General features: G+C 21.7%; 6 protein-coding genes across 6 annotated transcripts; 3 read left to right on the top strand and 3 right to left on the bottom strand. All coding sequences in view use genetic code 6, as the record gives it.

The window, feature by feature from the left end:
* Window positions 1–1,549: 1,549 nt before the first annotated feature.
* On the bottom strand, window positions 1,550–3,253 carry TTHERM_01141430 (MAC/perforin domain protein; the record flags this gene model as incomplete). The annotated part of the gene is made up of 1 exon (XM_001030115.2): window positions 1,550–3,253. The coding sequence occupies one exon, from the start codon at window positions 3,251–3,253 to the stop codon at window positions 1,550–1,552; it is 1,704 nt and encodes a 567-aa protein (XP_001030115.2).
* A 1,274-nt stretch (window positions 3,254–4,527) lies between these two features.
* TTHERM_01141440 (AMP-binding enzyme family protein) lies at window positions 4,528–6,523 on the top strand (the record flags this gene model as incomplete). The annotated part of the gene is made up of 3 exons (XM_001030116.2): window positions 4,528–5,470; window positions 5,660–6,176; window positions 6,244–6,523. 3 exons carry the CDS (start codon window positions 4,528–4,530, stop codon window positions 6,521–6,523), a joined length of 1,740 nt encoding a protein of 579 aa, XP_001030116.2.
* Window positions 6,524–7,953: 1,430 nt separating this feature from the next.
* TTHERM_01141450 (MAC/perforin domain protein) lies at window positions 7,954–9,657 on the bottom strand (the record flags this gene model as incomplete). Its single annotated transcript, XM_001030117.2, has 1 exon — window positions 7,954–9,657. One exon carries the CDS (start codon window positions 9,655–9,657, stop codon window positions 7,954–7,956), a length of 1,704 nt encoding a protein of 567 aa, XP_001030117.2.
* A 1,372-nt stretch (window positions 9,658–11,029) lies between these two features.
* Window positions 11,030–12,715, bottom strand: TTHERM_01141460 (MAC/perforin domain protein; the record flags this gene model as incomplete). The annotated part of the gene is made up of 1 exon (XM_001030118.1): window positions 11,030–12,715. One exon carries the CDS (start codon window positions 12,713–12,715, stop codon window positions 11,030–11,032), a length of 1,686 nt encoding a protein of 561 aa, XP_001030118.1.
* A 3,236-nt stretch (window positions 12,716–15,951) lies between these two features.
* TTHERM_01141470 (AMP-binding enzyme family protein) lies at window positions 15,952–17,913 on the top strand (the record flags this gene model as incomplete). The annotated part of the gene is made up of 3 exons (XM_001030119.2): window positions 15,952–17,360; window positions 17,432–17,676; window positions 17,888–17,913. The coding sequence occupies 3 exons, from the start codon at window positions 15,952–15,954 to the stop codon at window positions 17,911–17,913; spliced, it is 1,680 nt and encodes a 559-aa protein (XP_001030119.2).
* Window positions 17,914–19,063: 1,150 nt separating this feature from the next.
* TTHERM_01141480 (AMP-binding enzyme family protein) lies at window positions 19,064–21,369 on the top strand. The gene is made up of 3 exons (XM_001030120.2): window positions 19,064–20,767; window positions 20,839–21,083; window positions 21,138–21,369. Exons 1-3 carry the CDS (start codon window positions 19,092–19,094, stop codon window positions 21,299–21,301), a joined length of 2,085 nt encoding a protein of 694 aa, XP_001030120.2. The 5' UTR covers window positions 19,064–19,091; the 3' UTR covers window positions 21,302–21,369.
* Window positions 21,370–21,414: the final 45 nt, after the last annotated feature.

Raw genomic sequence — 21,414 nt, forward strand, 5'->3', positions numbered from 1 at the left:
AAATAATTTTGTATGGTAATTAATCCTTTCTTAATTAAATATAATTTATCCTGAATTAGTTTTGATTTATGCTTGAGTAATAAGAAAATTTAAGCTTCTCTTAGACATGAAATAATTAGATATATTCTTTTATTATCAAGTTAAATAGCTGAAAATAGACTAAAAACAAAATTATTAATTTAATTAGTATAAACAGATTAATAAAGTACAAATAAACTCAATTAAATAATTTTAAATTTTATAATAATTATGTTGAGGCAATTAATTCCCTAAATTTCATTTTGATGAATACATTTACTATTATTAATTTTATTACAGCCTTGATGGTATTAATAACACTAATTAGTTTATTGATCTTAATTTAATTTAAATGTAATTATTCTTCATCAAGGATTAAATTATATTAATTTTTCAAAAATAAGCAATTTATTTTTAGAAATAGATATATAATAAAATTTATTTTATTCACAAACTAATGTGTATGGTTGTTTAGATTTAGATACAATAAAAAAATGCTATGCCTTTTAAATTTGAATAAACTAATTTAGATAACACTATTAATAAACTCTATTGAAAAAATAACTTAAAAACATAAAAATTAATATTTTAATTACAGGATTAGCAATAGTAATAAAGAAATTTTGAAGAAATTTTTATTAATTTGTTAAAATTTTACAAATTAAATTTAAATTATAAAAGATAAATTCTATTTTATGAATATATAAATTGAATGTAAAAGTAACTATTTATAATTTTAATTTATCACATATAAACTTATATGTTATAAAAAACAATAATAAATAGTCATCATAAGTGTTCAAAAGTACAATTAACTAATTAAGAAATTAATTCTAATATTTTATAAATTTATAGGACTAAAATTTAATTTTGATAAAATTATATTCAATTTAACGATTTTTACTTTGTGAGTCTTGAAAAAATTAAAAAACTTTAAATTGAAATATTAATAATGTGATTTTTAGCCTTAATTAATGGAAAGTTTTATTATTGAATGGAAGTAATAAATGTAATAATAATAATAATCATTTGGTATTCCGAAAAATTAATTATTAATAATGATTATAACAATAGGTCATATTTTCTATGTAAGCCAATTATTTTCTTACTTTGAAATATTAAATTATTAGTATTAATCAGAAATAACAAAGACTGTATATCCAACCCATATTAATAATTAGACTTAGATTTTATAATAAATTTGGATTTTACAAACATTTCTTTTATTTTTTTTTATTCCACCTACCTATGTAAACCTATGTAAGCACAAAAACAAATTATTCTTAAAAAAGGAAACGAATTTTAGAAAATTAGATGTAACAATATGAATATAATGTTAAAATAGTTAATATATTGTATTGTTAGATGTTTTTTTATGAATTAATTTATGAAAATATTAATTTTTAACTTTCAAAAAATATTTTATTAAAATTTTTTTATTAATACAAAATATTTAATATTGCTAATTTTATTTAAATAATAAGTTTGATTAGCTAAGTCATGTTTGAAAACTTGTTTACCAAATATTTTATCAAAAAGCTGGACAATTACACTAAAGTTGTAATCCATTAGGACTAACATTAATATTTGGGATACATTCAGTACATACCATTTAGAATCTACTTTCGTTTGGAGGGATCTAATTAAGATCAACAAATTAAGGAAATCTACTAAGAGATGCTACACTGCATCCTTTATTTACCCAATTACCATAGCTATCATTTAAAATAGTTCTGAAGTTACCTAAGCTATCTCTTTCGTATCTAACGTCTTTAGGAATTCCTAATAGTAAGAATTCAGCAAATTCACCTGAGCTACATCTACTTTTTGAAATATCAAAAGGTAATTCAGGAGGGCATAAAGAAGCTTCATTCATTTAAAATGGATTTGATATTGAATAATTAACAGGTAATGATATATTAGTATTTCCATATAATAAATTAAGTATAATATTTGTATTTCCATATCCTTAAACTGCGAATGCAATCTAGGGTCCATTACTTTCTATTCTTCTCTTCTCTTGAATTGATTACTAATAATTAATGTATCTTTATTTCATTGATTCAATTCTATTCATAATTGCTTGCTATAAATTTTGTTTTACTTAGGTATCTGTAACAAGACTATCCCAAGATACAAACTTATTTATTTTTAATAAAGCAGGATTTTGGCTAATAGTGTTTTCCCAATTAGATTCATTTTCTGGATTTCCTCCAAATTTATGATCAACATCAATTTTTCTTCTCAATACAAAATAGTTATCACCTGGTTTCCCATTTAATTCATTGTTAAGTGCTTATTCCACTTATTCACGAGATATACCTCCATTAAATGAATGAGAATCATAGACACAACTTTTGAAAGAATTTACTTTTTCAATCATACCTCCAATGTAGGTATCAACAGAAATATGAGTTCCCCATGATTCTAAGAAATCACTATATACTTCAGGTGAATATTCTTAAGGTAAAGCATTTACAGCTCTTTAGGCATATTTGTTTAGGCTCAGATTATCATTCTTAAAAGTCATCCTCAGAACATTCTTAGCCATCTGTGAAACAGACATTTCTTAATCTCCTTTAAAGAATTTTTCATATATCTAAATTAAATCTTATGAGTGACTATATTGTCCTCCCAACCAGTAGCCATTTTAAGCAGCTTCAATCCACAAATTTGATAAATCTTATTCGTTTTAAAATATTTTGATGTCTGGTTACAATTCTATTTATTCTACTTGTGTCTCATCAGCTATAATAAATTGGTTTTGTGAAAGTGGATCTTTCCAAATTTATTCTTGAGTAGGCTCATTTTGATAAGTGAGTTAGATTGCAGGAAGTTTTAGTTCACCAGTAGTAATATCAAAAGAAACTCCAACTCCAGAAGGCATATTTTTAATACCTTAAACTGCTTATTCAGTATCAGAATTTTAAGACATCAATAACATTTTCATGCTAGTTTTCTCATGTAAATGAAACTATTCTTATTATTCTTGTAATCCAACACAGTAATCTCCATAAAATCCTGGATAAGGGCATAGATCTTACTTTGCTTCCTCATTTATACTAGAGGTTATCAATTAGAATAGCTATCTTTAGTTTAAAACTGACTCATTTACCAAATTTAGATCATAAAAGCTTTCAAAATGACTTCGATTTTTTAAAAAGCCTTACTATGGATGGCCCAAGGCTATTATAAATTATATTAATAGAAAAGCAAGTACCTTTTGCTGAAGCATTTTTATGTTTATTTATTTTTAATAAAAATAAATTTTTAATGCAAATATAAATTTTGATCTAAATATTTTTTACTGTAATAAAAATCAACTCTCTTTAACTTTACAAATAAACACATTAAGTTTGAAATAAAATAAAACTAAACATCAAAGATATGATATTCTTTTTGATTGAATTATTAAATTTTTATGAATAATAAATTTTCAAAAATACCAAATTTTGTATGGTAATTAATTCTTTCTTAAATAAATATAATTTATCCTGAATTAATTTTGATTTATGCTTAAGGAATAAGAAAAGTTAAGTTTCTCTTAGAGATGAAATAATAACATATATTCTTTTATTACTAAGTTAAAGAGCTGAAAATAGACTAAAAACAAAATAATTAATTTTATTAGTATAATCAGATTAATATAGTACAAATAACAGTACTCAATTAAATAATATAAAATTTTATAATAATTATATTGAGGCAATTAATTACCTAAATTTCATTTTGATGAATACATTTACTATCTTCAATTTTATTAGAGCCTATGATGGTATTAATAACACTACTTAGCTTATTGATCTTAATTTAATTTAAATGTAATTATTCTTCATCAAGGATTAAATTATTATAATTTTTCAAAAATAATCAATTAATTTTTAGAACTAGATATATAATAAAATAGCTCTATTTACAAACTAATGTGTATGGTTGTTTAGATTAAGATACAATAAAAATGATATTAAAAAATAATAAAAAGTTTTTTGTATATTAATTGAAAAATAAAATAAAAATAACTCTTATTATATAAAATGAGTTATTAATCTTGTATTTGATAAATAAAAATAAACCATTTTTAATAATAATATTGATCAAATATATTAAATGTTTTTCAAAACTAATATTATCTTTTATTAATAGAAAAAAATATGAAAAAAAAATTATGAATTTAAATTGCTTAAAATTAATTTAACACCATTTAATCATATTAAAATTGAATAAAAATAAATTAATAAAAATTTAATAAATAAATAAATATTTTTTTTTATTTCTTAGAAGTGTAAAGCAAACTAAAAATCAGTAATAAATAACTAAAATGTTATTTGAAAAATAAAGTTAATTAAAAATTTCTTTATTTTTAACATATTATTGGCTAACAAAGTAGTTAATTTATTGGTAAATAAATAATCAATAGACTTTATAAAAAATAATTAAAAACATATAAATTTAATTAAAAAAAGGTAAAAGACAAAAATTGATAATTAAAAACTATCATCTAAATCAGTTATGTTTCTAATGAAATTAGATTAATTCTCCTCTGAGTTTTTCTTTACTCTTAGTAATTAAAGGTATATGAAGAGTACACCATAAGGAGTGATACTTACGCTATTTGTTGTTTTCATCTCACTTTACTACTTTATTTACTTACTTAATCTGTATGTAAATAATTAAATTAGCCCAAAATTTAGATCTTAAACCTTTATAATCAATGAAAAATAATAAATTGAATTTTCTAGTGATCTTGTTGGGTTTGTATTTTAGTATAACTCTACTATGGCTATTGATGAATTACAAGCAAAATCAAATTTAACATATCTAGTGTATATCCCATAATTTTACTATAGCGATGGTCTTAATAATATTACTTATGATTTAAATCTTGATGTAATACCATGCACTGATCCTTCACTCAAAGGATTAAATTGTATTGATTTCTCAAAAATAAGCAACTTCACTTTAGAATTAGATACAAGTAATCAAATTTACACTTAATTATTCATTAGTGTTTACGGCTGTTTAGATTTGGATAGCGTAAAAACTACTATTCCTTCTAACTGTGCTTCATAAGCTGAAATAGATAAAATTATTAATGGGGTCTATTCTTAATTTTATTTAAAGATGAAGACACAATAATATAACACAACTTCCAAGTAAATTTAAACTAATTATAGAAATATCTATAGTTATGTATTTTCATCTTAGTTTATTGTTAATACTTTGAAGACATAGAGATAGGAGACTTAAGTAAGCTAAGGGTTGATTTTTTAATAAAAATAAATCTATTCTTCTCCTTATTAATATAATTAACTAATTTAAAGCTTTGATAGAAAATAATCTTTGCAGATGGGGCTTGGACCATATATCTAAGAAAATATCATTATGGATGAACTATTGCAATAATTTTAAATTTAATATGCTTCAATTGCAGATATTCTAGCTTTAGCAAATAGTATCACTCTTATTATAATTTTTTCAAGAATGTTTGGAAGATTTTTTTCAAAAAGATTAATTTAAGAAGACATTTTTATGCTTATTTTCAGAAATTTATTTTTAGATAAAAGTTATTAAATTTTAAGGCATAACAAATTTATTGAGTAAAAAAATGATTTATTTTTTTAATTTTCGAATGAAAAAAAAGAATTAATTGATGATTTTACAGAATAAGCATCTCCAATAAATAAAAATATTCCAGCTTTTGAAACTAAGTTTAGAGACTATGTGGAGAAATAATAGGTTTTGATGAATAATTCAGATAAATTAAATTTAATGTTTTAGAAAGAAGAAGAAATTAAAGAATAATAAAGCTAAGAAGCATCAAATATTCAAAAAACAAGACTAAATAGATAAAAAAATATTTAGAGTGGTTTAGATTTTAATGAGAGATTTTTTTTTTCAATCGAAGACTTTTCTCCTACTAAATAATCAATTTAAAATAGTATATGTATTTTTAATAATAAATATTCATTTCAATCTTAGTAAAAATTTAATAATTCAAATCAAAATTATCTTAAAATATCCACTGAAAATGCAAAAAAATAAATAGAAAACATTTCTTTAAATAAAAAAATCATGTAAGATATAATTTCTTCAAAGTTGAAAGCAGTACATAGTAATAAATTGAGGAATGCTATTCACAATTTAATATTTAAATTCAAGTAAAAAATTTTCATTTCTATTATTTTTTTTCAATTATTTTAAAACTTAAATTTGCTTAATTAAAAGAGTCTTTAAGTCTAAAGCTTTCCTTTTGCATAAAGGTATTGATCATAAGTAACTAATGTAAATAGACAAAGAAGCTAAAAGGAGCTAAAATATCTATTAGCTTTATGAAGATATAATCTTCTTGAAAAAAGCTGTTTCAATGCTTCTAAGCCAAGAATAATTAGCTGCAATCAAACTTATAAGCCTCACTGATAATTATTTTAATCTTGATTTAAAAAAAGATAATTTAATTGATTAATATAAAAGTAAATTTTTTTAAATTTTAATCATATTTTAATGAAATTAAAACAAAAATAGGTATGGAAAATAAGTTAAATTATTTCGAAAAACAATTTATAATGTTTCAGTCTGAATAACTATAATCAGAATACATTCAATAATTTTTTATGAACTATTAAAATCTCAGAACAAAAAATGAAGTTGATAAAAGAATAATTTCAAGTATTACAAATATTAAATGAATATCTCCTTTAGATTTTCAGATTTAAAAATATTATAATAAATTGTATTATATGTCTTACTTAATTAAATAACCTATTCTAAATGCATAAAATAAAAAATATCATTTAAAACAACAATATTTAGTAAATTAGATATGGATAAAATAAATTAAAATTTTGATATTTCATTAATATTCTAAAAAAATTAATTACACAGAAAAGTAAATTTTGGAACAGAAAGACTAATAATAGAAAGTTAGTTTAAAAACTATGATAAAATAGCTAGCTAAACTGGAGTAATAATTTATATGATCAAAAAATTAACAGTTTAAATTTAAAATTACTAGCCTTTAAGAAAAATTAGAATCAAGAAAGGTAGAATAGAGATTTTACTTGAATTTGAAAGAAGGTAAATTATTTAAGTAGCTGCTAGTCCTGAATTTATCTCTTTAAGCCTTATTAAAAAATTTAGAGATACAATTAACTTTTAGGATAGAGTTTAAGGTAGAAAATATATAGATAATTCCTGCTTAATTAAGGATTTAGGTACAAATCAATTTATAATAAGTCTCCTTGCAGATATGTTTTTACTGCTCCTTATAGCTCTCCTATGAATTCTATTGAATAAGTATTCAGAGCCATAAAGGAAAAATTAAGATAAGACACACAATTGTAGAAAGAAAATGTTATAGAATAAGCCTAAAAATTATACATCAACAAATAAATATTAATATAAAAAGTTAAAAAATATTTTTGTGATTCTTATTTTTATCGTCTATATTAACATATAGCTTTATAAATATGATATTTATAAGTATTTCTTATAAAAGATTTGCATTTATTTTTAAAATATAACATTTTAGTACATAAATATATTTAAATTATAAAACATACATGAGCTATACCATTTGATCCAACCCATATTAATAATTAGACTTAGATTTTATAATAAATTTAGATTTTACAAACATTTCTTTTATTTTTTTTTATTCCACCTACCTATGTAAACCTATGTAAGCACAAAAACAAAATATTCTTAAAAAAGGAAACGAATTTTAGAAAATTAGATGTAACTATATGAATATAATGTTAATTAATATATTGTATTGTTAGATGTTTTTTTATGAATTAATTTATGAAAATATTCATTTTTAACTTTCAAAAAATATTTTATTATAATTTATTAATACAATATTTAATATTGCTAATTTTATTTAAATAAGTTTTATTAGCTAAGTCATGTTTGAAAACTTGTTTACCAAATATTTTATCAAAAAGCTGGACAATCACACTAAAGTTGTAATCCATTAGGACTAACATTAATATTTGGGATACATTCAGTACATATCATTTAGAATCTACTATCGTTTGGAGGGATCTAATTAAGATCAACAAATTAAGGAAATCCACTAAGAGATGCTACACTGCATCCTTTATTTACCCAATTACCATAGCTATCATTTAAAATAGTTCTGAAGTTACCTAAGCTATCTCTTTCGTATCTAACGTCTTTAGGAATACCAAATAGTATTAATTCAGTAAATTCACCTGAGCTACATCTACTTTTTGAAATATCAAAAGGTAATTCAGGAGGGCATAAAGAAGCTTCATTCATTTAAAATGGATTTGAGATTAAATAATTAACAGGTAATGATATATTTCCAATACCAAACATTAAATGAATTTAAATATTTGTATTTCCATATCCTTAAACTGCGAATGCAATCTAAGGTCCATTACTTTCTATTCTTCTCTGTTCTTGAATTTATTACTAATTATTAATGTATTTTTATTTCATTGATTCAATTCTATTCATAATTGCTTGCTGTAAATTTTGTTTTACTTAGGTATCTGTAACAAGACTATCCCAAGATACAAACTTATTTATTTTTAATAAAGCAGGATTTTGGCTAATAGTGTTTTCCCAATTAGATTCATTTTCTGGATTTCCTCCAAATTTATGATCAACATCAATTTTTCTTCTCAATACAAAATAGTTATCACCTGGTTTCCCATTTAATTCATTGTTAAGTGCTTATTCCACTTATTCACGAGATATACCTCCATTAAATGAATGAGAATCATAGACACAACTTTTGAAAGAATTTACTTTTTCAATCATACCTCCAATGTAGGTATCAACAGAAATATGAGTTCCCCATGATTCTAAGAAATCACTATATACTTCAGGTGAATATTCTTAAGGTAAAGCATTTACAGCTCTTTAGGCATATTTGTTTAGGCTCAGATTATCATTCTTAAAAGTCATCCTCAGAACATTCTTAGCCATCTGTGAAACAGACATTTCTTAATCTCCTTTAAAGAATTTTTCATATATCTAAATTAAATCTTATGAGTGACTATATTGTCCTCCCAACCAGTAGCCATTTTAAGCAGCTTCAATCCACACATTTGATAGTTCTTATACGTTTTAAAATATTTTGATGTCTGGTTACAACTCTATTTATTCTACTTGTGTCTCATCAGCTACAATAAATTGGTTATCTGAAAGTGGATCTTTCCAAATTTATTCTTGAGTGGGCTCTTTTTAATAAGTGAGTTAGATTGCAGGAAGTTTTAGTTCCCCAGTAGTAATATCAAAAGAAACTCCAACTCCAGAAGGCATGTTTTGAATACCTTAAACTTCTTATTCTGTATCAGAATTTTAAGACATCTATAACATTTTCATGTTAGTTTTCTTATGTAAATGAAACTATTCTTATTATGCTTGTAATCCAACACAGTAATCTCCATAAAATCCAGGATAAGGGCATAGATCTTACTTTGCTTCCTCATTTATACTAGAGGTAATCAATTAGAATAGCTATCTTTAGTTTAAAACTGACTCATTTACCAAATTTAGATCATAAAAGCTTTCAAAATGACTTCTATTTTTTAAAAAGCCTTGCTATGGATGGCTCGAGGCTAGTATAAATTATATTAATAGAAAAGCAAGTACTTTTTGCTGAAGCATTTTTATGTTTATTTATTTTTAATAAAAATAAATTATTAATGCAAATATAAATTTTGATCTAAATATTTTTTACTGTAATAAAAATCAACTTTCATTTACTTTACATTTAAACACATTAAGTTAAACATCAAAGATATGATATTCTTTTTGATTGAATTATTAAAATTTTATGAATAATAAATTTTCAAAAATAAATAATTTTGTATGGTAATTAATTCTTTCTTAATTAAATATAATTTATCCTGAATTAATTTTGATTTATGCTTGAGGAATAAGAAAAGTTAATCTTCTCTTAGAGATGAAATAATAACATATATTCTTTTATTATCAAGTTAAAAAGCTGAAAATAGTCTAAAAAGAAAATAATTAATTTTATTAGTATAATCAAATTAATTTTGTACAAATAACAGCACTCAATTAAATAATTTAAAATTTTATAATAATTATATAGAGACAATTAATTATCTAAATTTCATTTTGATGAATACATTTACTATCCTCAATTTTATTAGAGCCCATAACGGTATTAAAAACACTACTTAGCTTATTGATCTTAATTTAAATTAAATGTAATAATTCTTCATCAAGGATTAAATTATATTAATTTTTCAAAAATAAACAATTAATTTTTAGAACTAGATATATAATAAAATAACTCTATTTACAAACTAATGTGTATGGTTGTTTAGATTTAGATACAATAAAAATGATATGCCTTTTAAATTTGAATAAACTAATTTAGATAACATTATTAATAAACTCAATTGAAAAATTAACTTAAAATCATAAAAATTAATATTTTAATAACAGGATTAGCAATAATAATATAAAGAAATTTTGAAGATAGCAAAACGTTAAAGAAGATGATAATGAAAATTTATATTTGAATATATACCATAACCCCTCAATTATAGGGTAGAGTGAGATCAAGCTCTTGATATCTATTATATCTTAATTTAATTAACTATATATTAAATAATTATCTTAAGTGCTTAAAAATGCAGTCAACTAATAAAGGAGAGAATAATTCTAATATTTTTGCAAAGAGAGAGGACTAAAATATAATTTTGACTTATACTTTGTTAGTCTTGAAAAAATTATGAAGACTTTAATTTATAGTGTTAATTTATGATATTTTTTAGCTTTAAATTTGGAAAGCTTGATTTTTTGAGTAAATTTCTTATTAAAATATATTTTTTAAACAGAAAAGAACAACAACATAACAAAAAATAAAATTTATTTTAAAAATTCAAAAAACATTTTATATTAATTTTTTAATTCATCCAATATTTGATATTGTAAATTAATTTTATTTTAATGATAAGTTGGATTAGCTAAACCAAGTTTGAAAACTTATTTACCAAAAGTGTTATCAAAAAGCTGGACAACTACACTAAAATAAATCTCCGTTAGGACTATTATAAGTACTTGGGATGCAGTCAGTACATATCATTTAGAATCGACTCTCATTTGGAGGAATCTGATTAAAATCAACAAATTAAGGAAATCCACTAAGAGATGCTACACTACATCCTTTATCTACCCAATTACCATAGCTTCCATTTAAAATACTTCTGAAGTTACCTTAGCTATCTCTTTCGAATCTAACATCTTTTGGAATACCTAAAATTGATAAATCTGCAAATTCACCTGAGCTACATGTACTTTTGCATATAGAAGCTTCTTGCATTTAAAATGGACTTGAAATTTCATATTTTAGTGGTGCTGACAACTTTAAATCTAGTATTATATGAGGAAAAGTACTTACATTTCCATTTCCTTAAATTGCGTATGCAGTCTTAGGTCCATTGCTTTCTATTTTTCTCTATTCTTGAATTGATTGCTAATTTTTAATGTATATTTCTTTCATTGATTCAATTCTATTCTTAATTGCTTGTTATAAGTTTTGCTTTACTTAGACATCTGCAACCAGGTTATCCCATGATATAAACTTATTTATTTTTAATAAAGCAGGATTTTGGCTAATTGTGTTTTCCCAATTAGATTCATTTTCTGGGTTTCCTCCAAATCTATGATCAACTGCAATTTTTCTTCTAGCAGTAAAAAAGCCTTCAGCTGGGTTTCCAATTAATTCATTATTAAGTGCTTATTCCACTTATTAAGGAGATAACCCTCCATTAAATGAAGGAGAAGCATAAACACAACTTTTAAATGCGTTTACTTTTTCAATCATTCCTCCAATGTAGGTATCAACAGAAATATGAGTTCCCCATGATTCTAAGAAATCGTTATATACTTCTGCTGAATATTCTTAAGGTAAAGCATTTACAGCTCTTTACGCATATTTATTAAGGTTCAAATTATCATTCTTAAAAGTCATCCTAAGGACATTCTTAGCCATTTGTGAAACAGACATTTCTTAATCTCCTTTAAAGAATTTTTCAAATATCTAATTTAAATCTTATGAGTGACTATATTATCCTCCCAACCAGTAGCCATTTTAAATAGCTTCAACCCATACATTGGATAACTCTTATTCATTTTAAAATATTTTAATATCTGGTTACAATTCTATTTATTCTACTTTTGTTTCATCAGCTACAATAAATTAGTTATCTGAAAGTGGATCTTTCCAAATTTATTCTTGAGTGGGATCTTTTTGATAAGTGAGTTAGATTGCAGGAAGTTTTAGTTCACCAGTAGTAATATCAAAAGAAACTCCAACTCCAGAAGGCATATTTTGAATACCTTAAACTGCTTATTCGGTTTCAGAGTTTTAAGAAGCCTAATACATTTTCATGCTGGTTTTCTTATGAAAATGTAACGATTCTTATTATTCTTGTATTCCAACACAATAATCTCCATAAAATCCTGGATAAGGACATAGATCTTACTTAGCTTCCTTATTTATACTTGAGGTAATTAGTTAAAATAACTATCTTTAGTTTAAAACAGACTTACTTACCTAGTTAGGCTCGTAAATCTATGATTTGAAGCTTTCAGAATGATTCGAATTTTTTAAAAAAGCTTATTATGGATAGCTCAATGTTACTATCAATTATATTAAAAGAAAAGCAAGTACCTTTTGTGGAAGCATTTTAGTATTTTTATTTTTAATTAAAACAAATAACTAATACAAACACAATTTTTTATCTAAATCTTTTTTAAGGTGGTAAAATACAACTTTAATTGATTTTAAAAGAAAAAAATTATATTAGATTCAAATAAGATAAAACTAAATTTCAAAGAAAAGAAGTTCTTTCTAATATAGTTAATATTACAAAACTTGTATGGTAATTAATTAGTTATTTCTCAATTAAATATAATTTATCCAAATTTAATTTAGATTTGCGTTTGAATGTCGTGAAATGTTTATCTCAAATAATTATTAATATTCTTTTATTATCTAGCTGGTAATAGACTAAAAATAAAGCAATTGATTTTATTAGCTAAGACAGATTAATTTTATACAAATTACGTAAAATACAAATTAAATTTTATTTTGACGAGTACATCAATCAATCAAAGCTATTTATATTTGATATGATATATTACTTTAATTGTAAAATAAATATGCCATTTTAAGACACCGTAAATAAGATTATAAATATAAATCCATGTTTAATTTAAATTATTATACCAATTATTGTAGCTAGCTTTAATTATTTTTATTTATTTATTAAACTAAAAATAAAAAATATATTTCTTATTCCTCTAATCTAATTTTTGTTGATGTGATGATCAGGTTAAAAATATGATAAGGTCGAAATATAAATATCAGATAAATTAAATGCTATTTAAAATGTTAAACTAACTATTCAAATCTAGGAATGAATATTAAATAGATAAAATAGTTATTTCAAGTTTAACAAAAAATAAAGGAAAATTAATAATACTTTATAAAAGTAATATAATAATTTTTATTATATGATTTAATGTTTTATTAAATTAATATAATGGGTATTCTCTAAGCTAATATTTTCTCTAATTTATAACAACTCCATACAGCCCATGCTTGCTTCTATATATGCTAGAAAATAATGTATATATAATTCTCCTTCCATAAATTTAGTTGCGAATTAGAAACCTAATTTTTTCAAAAAAGATAACTTGACTAAAAATCAAATAAAACTAAATGTTTAACAAATAATTAAGCAAGAAAAATTAAATTACTTTTGATTTAAATCTAGAAAATCTTAATAATTGCTTTAATAATTAAAATGTAAGATAAGAATACCATAAATATTATGATACATATACTATTATTTGTTTTCATCATATTTTTTAAATACTTTTATACAAATAACTAAATAAATCTATTAAAAATTTAGATCATACTATGAAAAAAAATAATTTTAATTTGCTAATGAGTTTGTTGGATTTGCATTTTAGTATAATAATTGTTCAGTAATAATGACTATCTAGGAATTTTAAGCAAAATAAAATTTTACATACACCATGTATTATCCTTATAATTTTTACATTAAGCATTATTTAGCTTACTGATCTTAATTTAATTTAATTCAAAATTTTAAGTAAGGACATATATATATTGGTGACTCAAGATATGAACCTTTATAGTGTATTAGATTGAATATATTTAGAGATTACATGGATGCATTATAAATAATTATAAATAGCCATAAAATAATTAAATTTAAAAAAAAGTAATATCAATAAAAGTTAAACCATTATGTTAAAAATTTAAAAACATTTTTCTAAAGTTTAATAAACAATTTATTTATTTATGAAAATAGATTTATCTTTCTATAGTTAATTTTTAAATAAAAGCTAATTCAAGTAATTTACTTAATTAAAACCAATTTATTATCAAAATAATATACTCTTTGATAAATTAATTTTGATAGTCAATTCAAGGTGATAATTAATTAATATCTATGTTAAATTAATAAATATTCATAATAATTTGTTAATCTTAAAAATAAAAAGAGTTCTAAAAATTTTATAATTATAAAATAATATTACCTTCAATTCCCAATGTTTAAAATTTTCTACAGTTTTTAATTTCTTATTAAAGTATTTTCTAATTTAAAAAATATAAAAATATTTTAAAGGCTATCAATTATTAAATTTGTTTTATTAAAAAATACAAAAATCTTAATTTTGACAATATCGTTATTTATAAATCTAAAAAACATAAAAAAATTATAATAAAGAAACGGAATAAAAATAAAAAACAATGAATTTAAGTTATTTTAAGAAAAAGTTCTAAAAAATTTAATTGTTAAAATATATACTTACTTACTATAGCAGTAAAAAAAATATTGATATAAATGATATAAATTAATCTTAAAAAATTAATTCAATATACTATTTATCTATTTACTGTTTATAATTTATTTGATAACTAAAACTAATCTTTTTTGGGTAAAACCAATTATAATCACTGTTTTTTGTTTTAAAGAATAAAACTCTTCAAACAATTACAATTTTTATTCATGAATGAAATAAATGGTTGGTTAATTATTTATTATATTTCCTTTAAAAATTTTAATTTAGTGATCAGTAATAGCCAATAAGTTTTTAAAATTAAAACAGCAACTTTTATAGTAAATCATTCATTAATAAACTAAAAAAACCTAAATTTTGACAATATTATTATGTACAAATCTAAAAAACATAAAAAAATTTTAATAATGAAACTGAATGAAAATAAAAAACAATGAATTTAAAATTATTTTAAGAAAAACTTCTAAAAAATTTAATTGTTTTAAATAAATACTTACAGTACTAAAAAAACTATTGCTATAAATGATATAATTAATCTTAAAAAATCAATTCATATGCAATTTATCTATTTACTTTACTGGTTATAATTTATTTTATAACTAGATCTAATTTTTTTTTTGGATAAATAATCACTCTTTTATTGTTTTAAAGAATTAATTCTTCAAACAATTACGATTTGTATTCATGAATGAAATGAATGGTTAATTATTTATGATATTTCCTTTAAAAATTTAAATAAATTAAAATAATAACTTTTATAACAAATAATTCATTAATAATCTAACTAAATAGTAAAAGCTGCCTTCTATACAAAATATAGTTATGCTAAAATTAGATTTATTCCCTTCAGAGTTTTTCTTTACTCTTAGCGATTAAATATACATGAAGAAAACATTTTAAGGAATGATACTTACTCTGTTTGTAGTTTTCACATTGCTCTTCTATTTTATTTATTTACTTAGTTAATATGTAAATAATTAAATTGATCCAAAATTTAGATCCTAAACCTTCATAGTCAATCATAAATAGCAAATTGAATTCTCTAATGATCTTGTTGGATTTGCATTTTAATATAATTCTTCAATGACTATCGATGAGTATCAAGCAAAATAAAATTTAACATATCTAGTGTATTATCCATAATATTATTATGCTGACAATATTAATAATATTACTTTGCTTATTGATCTTGATGTAATTCCATGCACAGACTCTTCGCTTTCAGGATTAAATTGTATAGATTTTTCAAAAATAAGCAATTAAACTTTAGCGCTTGATATCAGTAATAAAATCTACTCCTCTTTACAAATTAATGTTTATGGTTGTTTAGATTTAGATACCGTAAAGACTACTATTCCTTCTAATTGCGCTTAATAGACTGACATAGATAATATTATTAATGGTATAGATTCATAATTGTATCTAAAAATGAAGACATAGTAATATAACACAACTTCGAAGTAGATTTAAACTAATTATAGAAATATCTATAGCTATGTGTTATCATCTTAAATGGTTATCAATACTTTGAAGACATAGACATAGGAGACTTCAGTAAGCTAAGGGTTGATTTTTTAATAAAGTTAAATCTATTCTTCGCCTTATTAATATAATTAACTTATTTAAAGTTTTGATAGGCAACTATCTTTATAAGCAGGGCTAGGACCTTATATCTAAGAAAATATTTTGATGGATGAACTATTACAATAATTCTAAATTTAATATCCTACAATCACAGAAATTCTAGCCTTAGCGAACAGTATTGCATTTATCGTAATGTTTTCAAGAATGATTGGTAGGTTTTTCTCAAAAAGACTAATTTAAGAAGACATTTTTATGCTTATTTTCAGAAATTTATTTTAGGAAAAAAATTATTAAATCTTAAAGCACAATAAACTGATTGAATAACAGATAGATTTATATATTTAATCTTCGAATGATAGAAATGTAATAGATAATGATTTAATAGAGTAAGAAATTCCAACAAATAAAAAGATTCCAGCTTTTGAAACTAAGTTTAGAGATCATGTAGAAAAATAATAGGTTTAGATGAGTTATTCAGATAAAGAAGCTATTAACTATTAAACTTTCTTTACTTAAGAAGAAGACATTAAAGAATAATAAAGCGATGAAGCAAGAAATTTAAATAGAACAAATTTAGGTATCCTAAATACAATGTCAAGAAAATTAATAAGCATTTAGAATGATTAAAGTTTTAATAAAAGAGCATATATAGAAACCAAAAATTCTCTACCTTTTAAATAAACAACTTAAAAAAGAATATCTATTTTTTAGAATAGATATTCTTCATAATCTGAATAAATATAAACTCCTACTAGTATTCAAAATGCACTTAACTTATCTTATGAATTGTAAAAAGAAAAACCTCCTTAAAATAAATAAATACTTAAAGACATAATTTCTTCAAAATTGAAAGCCTTACATAGTAATAAAATGAAGCATGCCATTCATAATTTAATATTTAAATTCAAGTAATTTATAAGTTTATTATCTTTATTACTTTTATGAATAATTTTTTTATTTACATTAACTTAATTTTTAGGGCATTTAAGTCTAAAGCGTTCCTTTTGTATAAAGGTATTGATCATAAATAAATAATGCATATTGATTAAGAAGCTAAAAGGAGCTAAAATATCTATCATCTTTATGAAGATATAATCTTCTTGAAAAAAGCTATTTCAATGCTTCTAAGCTAAGAATAATTAGCTGCAATCAAACTTGTAAGTCTGACAGATAATTATTTTAATCTAGATTTAAAAAGTGAATAGATTACTAATCAATATAAAAGTAATTTTTTTAATTTTGATCATCCATCTTTTAATGAATTTTAAACAAAAAAAGGTATGTAAAATAAGCTAAATCATTTTGAGAAATAATTTGTGCTATTTTAATCTGAAAAATTATAAGCAGACTACATCCAATCATTTTTTATAAACTATTAAACTTAAAGAATGAAAAATGAAATAGATCTAAGAATAATATCAAGTATAATAAAAAGTAAGTGAATTATCCCTAAAGATTTGAATGTATTATAATAATTTATATTAAGAATCAATCATATATCAAATTTTAGATCTTATTTTATATTTATTTTTTTCATATTTAACAAGAAAACTTTTTTTTTTTTGTTAAGAAATTTTTATATGGTAGTATATATAATGTATTTAGATGGTGTTGTTAGGGTATACCTTATTTTATACAGAAAATCTTATTTATAATATTTAAAAATATAAGCTTATATAGCCTATTTCTATAAAATATATGTAAATTAGAGCCCCCGTCAATGTAATTTTGTTATCAATTATTAAATTTGATTAAATAATTTAAAATTATTTTAGAAAAAGTTCTAAAAAATTAAATTGTTAAAATATATACTTACTTACTACAGCACTAAAAAAACTATTGCTATTAATGATATAATTAATCTTAAATATTAATTCAATATACTATTTATCTATTTACTGGTTATAATTAATATGATAACTGGAACTAATTTTTTTTTGGATAAATAATCACTCTTTTTTTGTTTTAAAGAATTAATTCTTCAAACAATATCAATTTGTATTCATGAATGAAATGAATGGTTAATTTTTATTATACTTCCTTTAAAAATTTTAATTTAGTGATCAATAAATAGTCAATAAGTTTTTAAAATTAAAACAGTGACTTTTATAATAAATTATTCATTAATAAACTATAAAAACCTAAATTTTGACAATACTATAATGTATAAATCTAAAAAACATAAAAAAATTTTAATAAAGAAACTGAATGAAAATGAAAAACAATGAATTTAAAATTATTTTAGGAAAAAATTCTAAAAAATTTAATTATTTTAAATATATTCTTAATTGCAGCACTAAAAAAAATTGCTATAAATAATATAATTAATCTTAAAAAATTAGTTCATATACTATTTATCTATTTACTGGTTATAATTTATGTGATAATTGGAACTAATTTTTTTTGGATAAATAATCACTCTTTTTTTGTTTTAAAGAATTTATTCTTCAAACAATTACAATTTGTATTCATGAATGATATGAATGGTTAATTATTTATTATACATCCTTTAAAAATTTAAATTTAGTGATAAATAAATAGCCAAATAGTTTTTAAAATTAAAATAATAACTTTTATAACAAATTATTCATTAATAATCTGACTAAAAAGTAAAAGCTGTCTTCTTTATAAATATAGTTATGCTAAAATTAGATTTATTCCCTTCAGAGTTTTTCTTTACTCTTAGCGATTAAATATACTAGAAGAAAACATTTTCAGGAATGATACTTACTCTATTTGTAGTTTTCACGTTGCTCTTCTATTTTCTTTATTTACTTAGTCAATATGTAAATAATTAAATTGATCCAAAATTTAGATCCTAAACCTTCATAGTCAATCATAAATAGCAAATTGAATTCTCTAATGATCTTGTTGGATTTGCATTTTAATATAACTCTTCAATGACTATCGATGAGTATCAAGCAAAGTAAAATTTAACATATCTAGTGTATTATCCATAATATTATTATGCTGACAATATTAATAATATTACTTTGCTTATTGATCTTGATGTAATTCCATGCACAGACTCTTCGCTCTCAGGATTAAATTGTATAGATTTTTCAAAAATAAGCAATTAAACTTTAGTGCTAGATATCGGTAATAAAATCTACTCCTCTTTACAAATTAATGTTTATGGTTGTTTAGATTTAGATACCGTAAAGACTACTATTCCTTCTAATTGCGCTTAATAGACTGACATAGATAATATTATTAATGGTATAGATGCATAATTTTATCTAAAAATGAAGACATAGTAATATAACACAACTTCGAAGTAGATTTAAACTAATTATAGAAATATCTATAGCTATGTGTTATCATCTTAAATGATTATCAATACTTTGAAGACATAGACATAGGAGACTTCAGTAAGCTAAGGGTTGATTTTTTAATAAAGTTAAATCTATTCTTCGCCTTATTAATATAGTTAACTTATTTAAAGTTTTGATAGGTAGCAATCTTTATTAGCAGGGCTAGGACCTTATATCTAAGAAAATATTTTGATGGATGAACTATTACAATAATTCTAAATTTAATATCCTACAATCACAGAAATTCTAGCCTTAGTTAACAGTATTGCATTTATCGTAATGTTTTCAAGAATGGCTGGTAGGTTTTTCTCAAAAAGACTAATTTAAGAAGACATTTTTATGCTTATTTTCCGAAATTTATTTTAGGAAAATAACTATTAAATCTTAAAGCACAATAAACTGATTGAATAACAGATAGATTTAAATATTTAATCTTCGAATGATAGAAATGAAATAGATAATGATTAAATAGAGTAAGAAATTCCAACAAATAAAAAGATTCCAGCTTTTGAAACTAAGTTTAGAGATTATGTAGAAAAATAATAGGTTTAGATGAGTTATTCAGATAAAGAAGCTATTAACTATTAAACTTTCTTTACTTAAGAAGAAGACATTAAAGAATAATAAAGCGATGAAGCAAGAAATTTAAATAGAACAAATTTAGGTATCCTAAATACAATGTCAAGAAAATTAATAAGCATTTAGAATGGTTAAAGTTTTAATAAAAGAGCATAATTAAAAACCTAAAATTCTTTACTTTTTAAATAAACAACTTAAAAAAGAATATCTATTTTTTAGAATAGATGTTCTTCATAATCTGAATAAATTTCTGTTAGAACTCCTTGTAATATTCAAAATACGCTTAACTTATCTTATGAATTGTAAAAAGAAAAACCTCCTTAAAATAAATAAATACTTAAAGACATAATTTCATCAAAATTGAAAGCCTTACACAGTAATAAAATGAAGCATGCCATTCATAATTTAATATTTAAATTCAAGTAATTTATAAGTTTATTATCTTTGTTACTTTTATGAATAATTTTTTTATTTACATTAACTTAATTTTTAGGGCATTTAAGTCTAAAGCGTTCCTTTTGTATAAAGGTATTGATCATAAATAAATAATGCATATTGATTAAGAAGCTAAAAGGAGCTAAAATATCTATCATCTTTATGAAGATATAATCTTCTTAAAAAAAGCTATTTCAATGCTTCTAAGCTAAGAATAATTAGCTGCAATCAAACTTGTAAGTCTGACAGATAATTATTTTAATCTAGATTTAAAAAGTGAATAGATTACTAATCAATATAAAAGTAATTTTTTTAATTTTGATCATCTATCTTTTAATGAATTTTAAACAAAAAAAGGTATGTAAAATAAGCTAAATCATTTTGAGAAATAATATGTGCTATTTTAATCTGAAAAATTACAAGCAGAATACATCGTTTAATTTTTTATGAACCATTAAACTTAAAGAACGAAAAATGAAATAGAACAAAGAATAATATCAAGTATAATAAAAAATAAGTGAAGTATCCCTAAAGATTTGAATGTATTATAATAATTTATATTAAGAATCAATCGTATATCAAATTTTAGATCTTTTTTTATTTTTTATTTTTTTCAGATTTAACAAGAAAACTT

The sequence above is a fragment of the Tetrahymena thermophila genome, assembly GCF_000189635.1.
Source record: "Tetrahymena thermophila SB210 genomic scaffold scf_8254630, whole genome shotgun sequence".
NCBI classification, from domain to species: Eukaryota; Ciliophora; class Oligohymenophorea; order Hymenostomatida; family Tetrahymenidae; genus Tetrahymena; species Tetrahymena thermophila.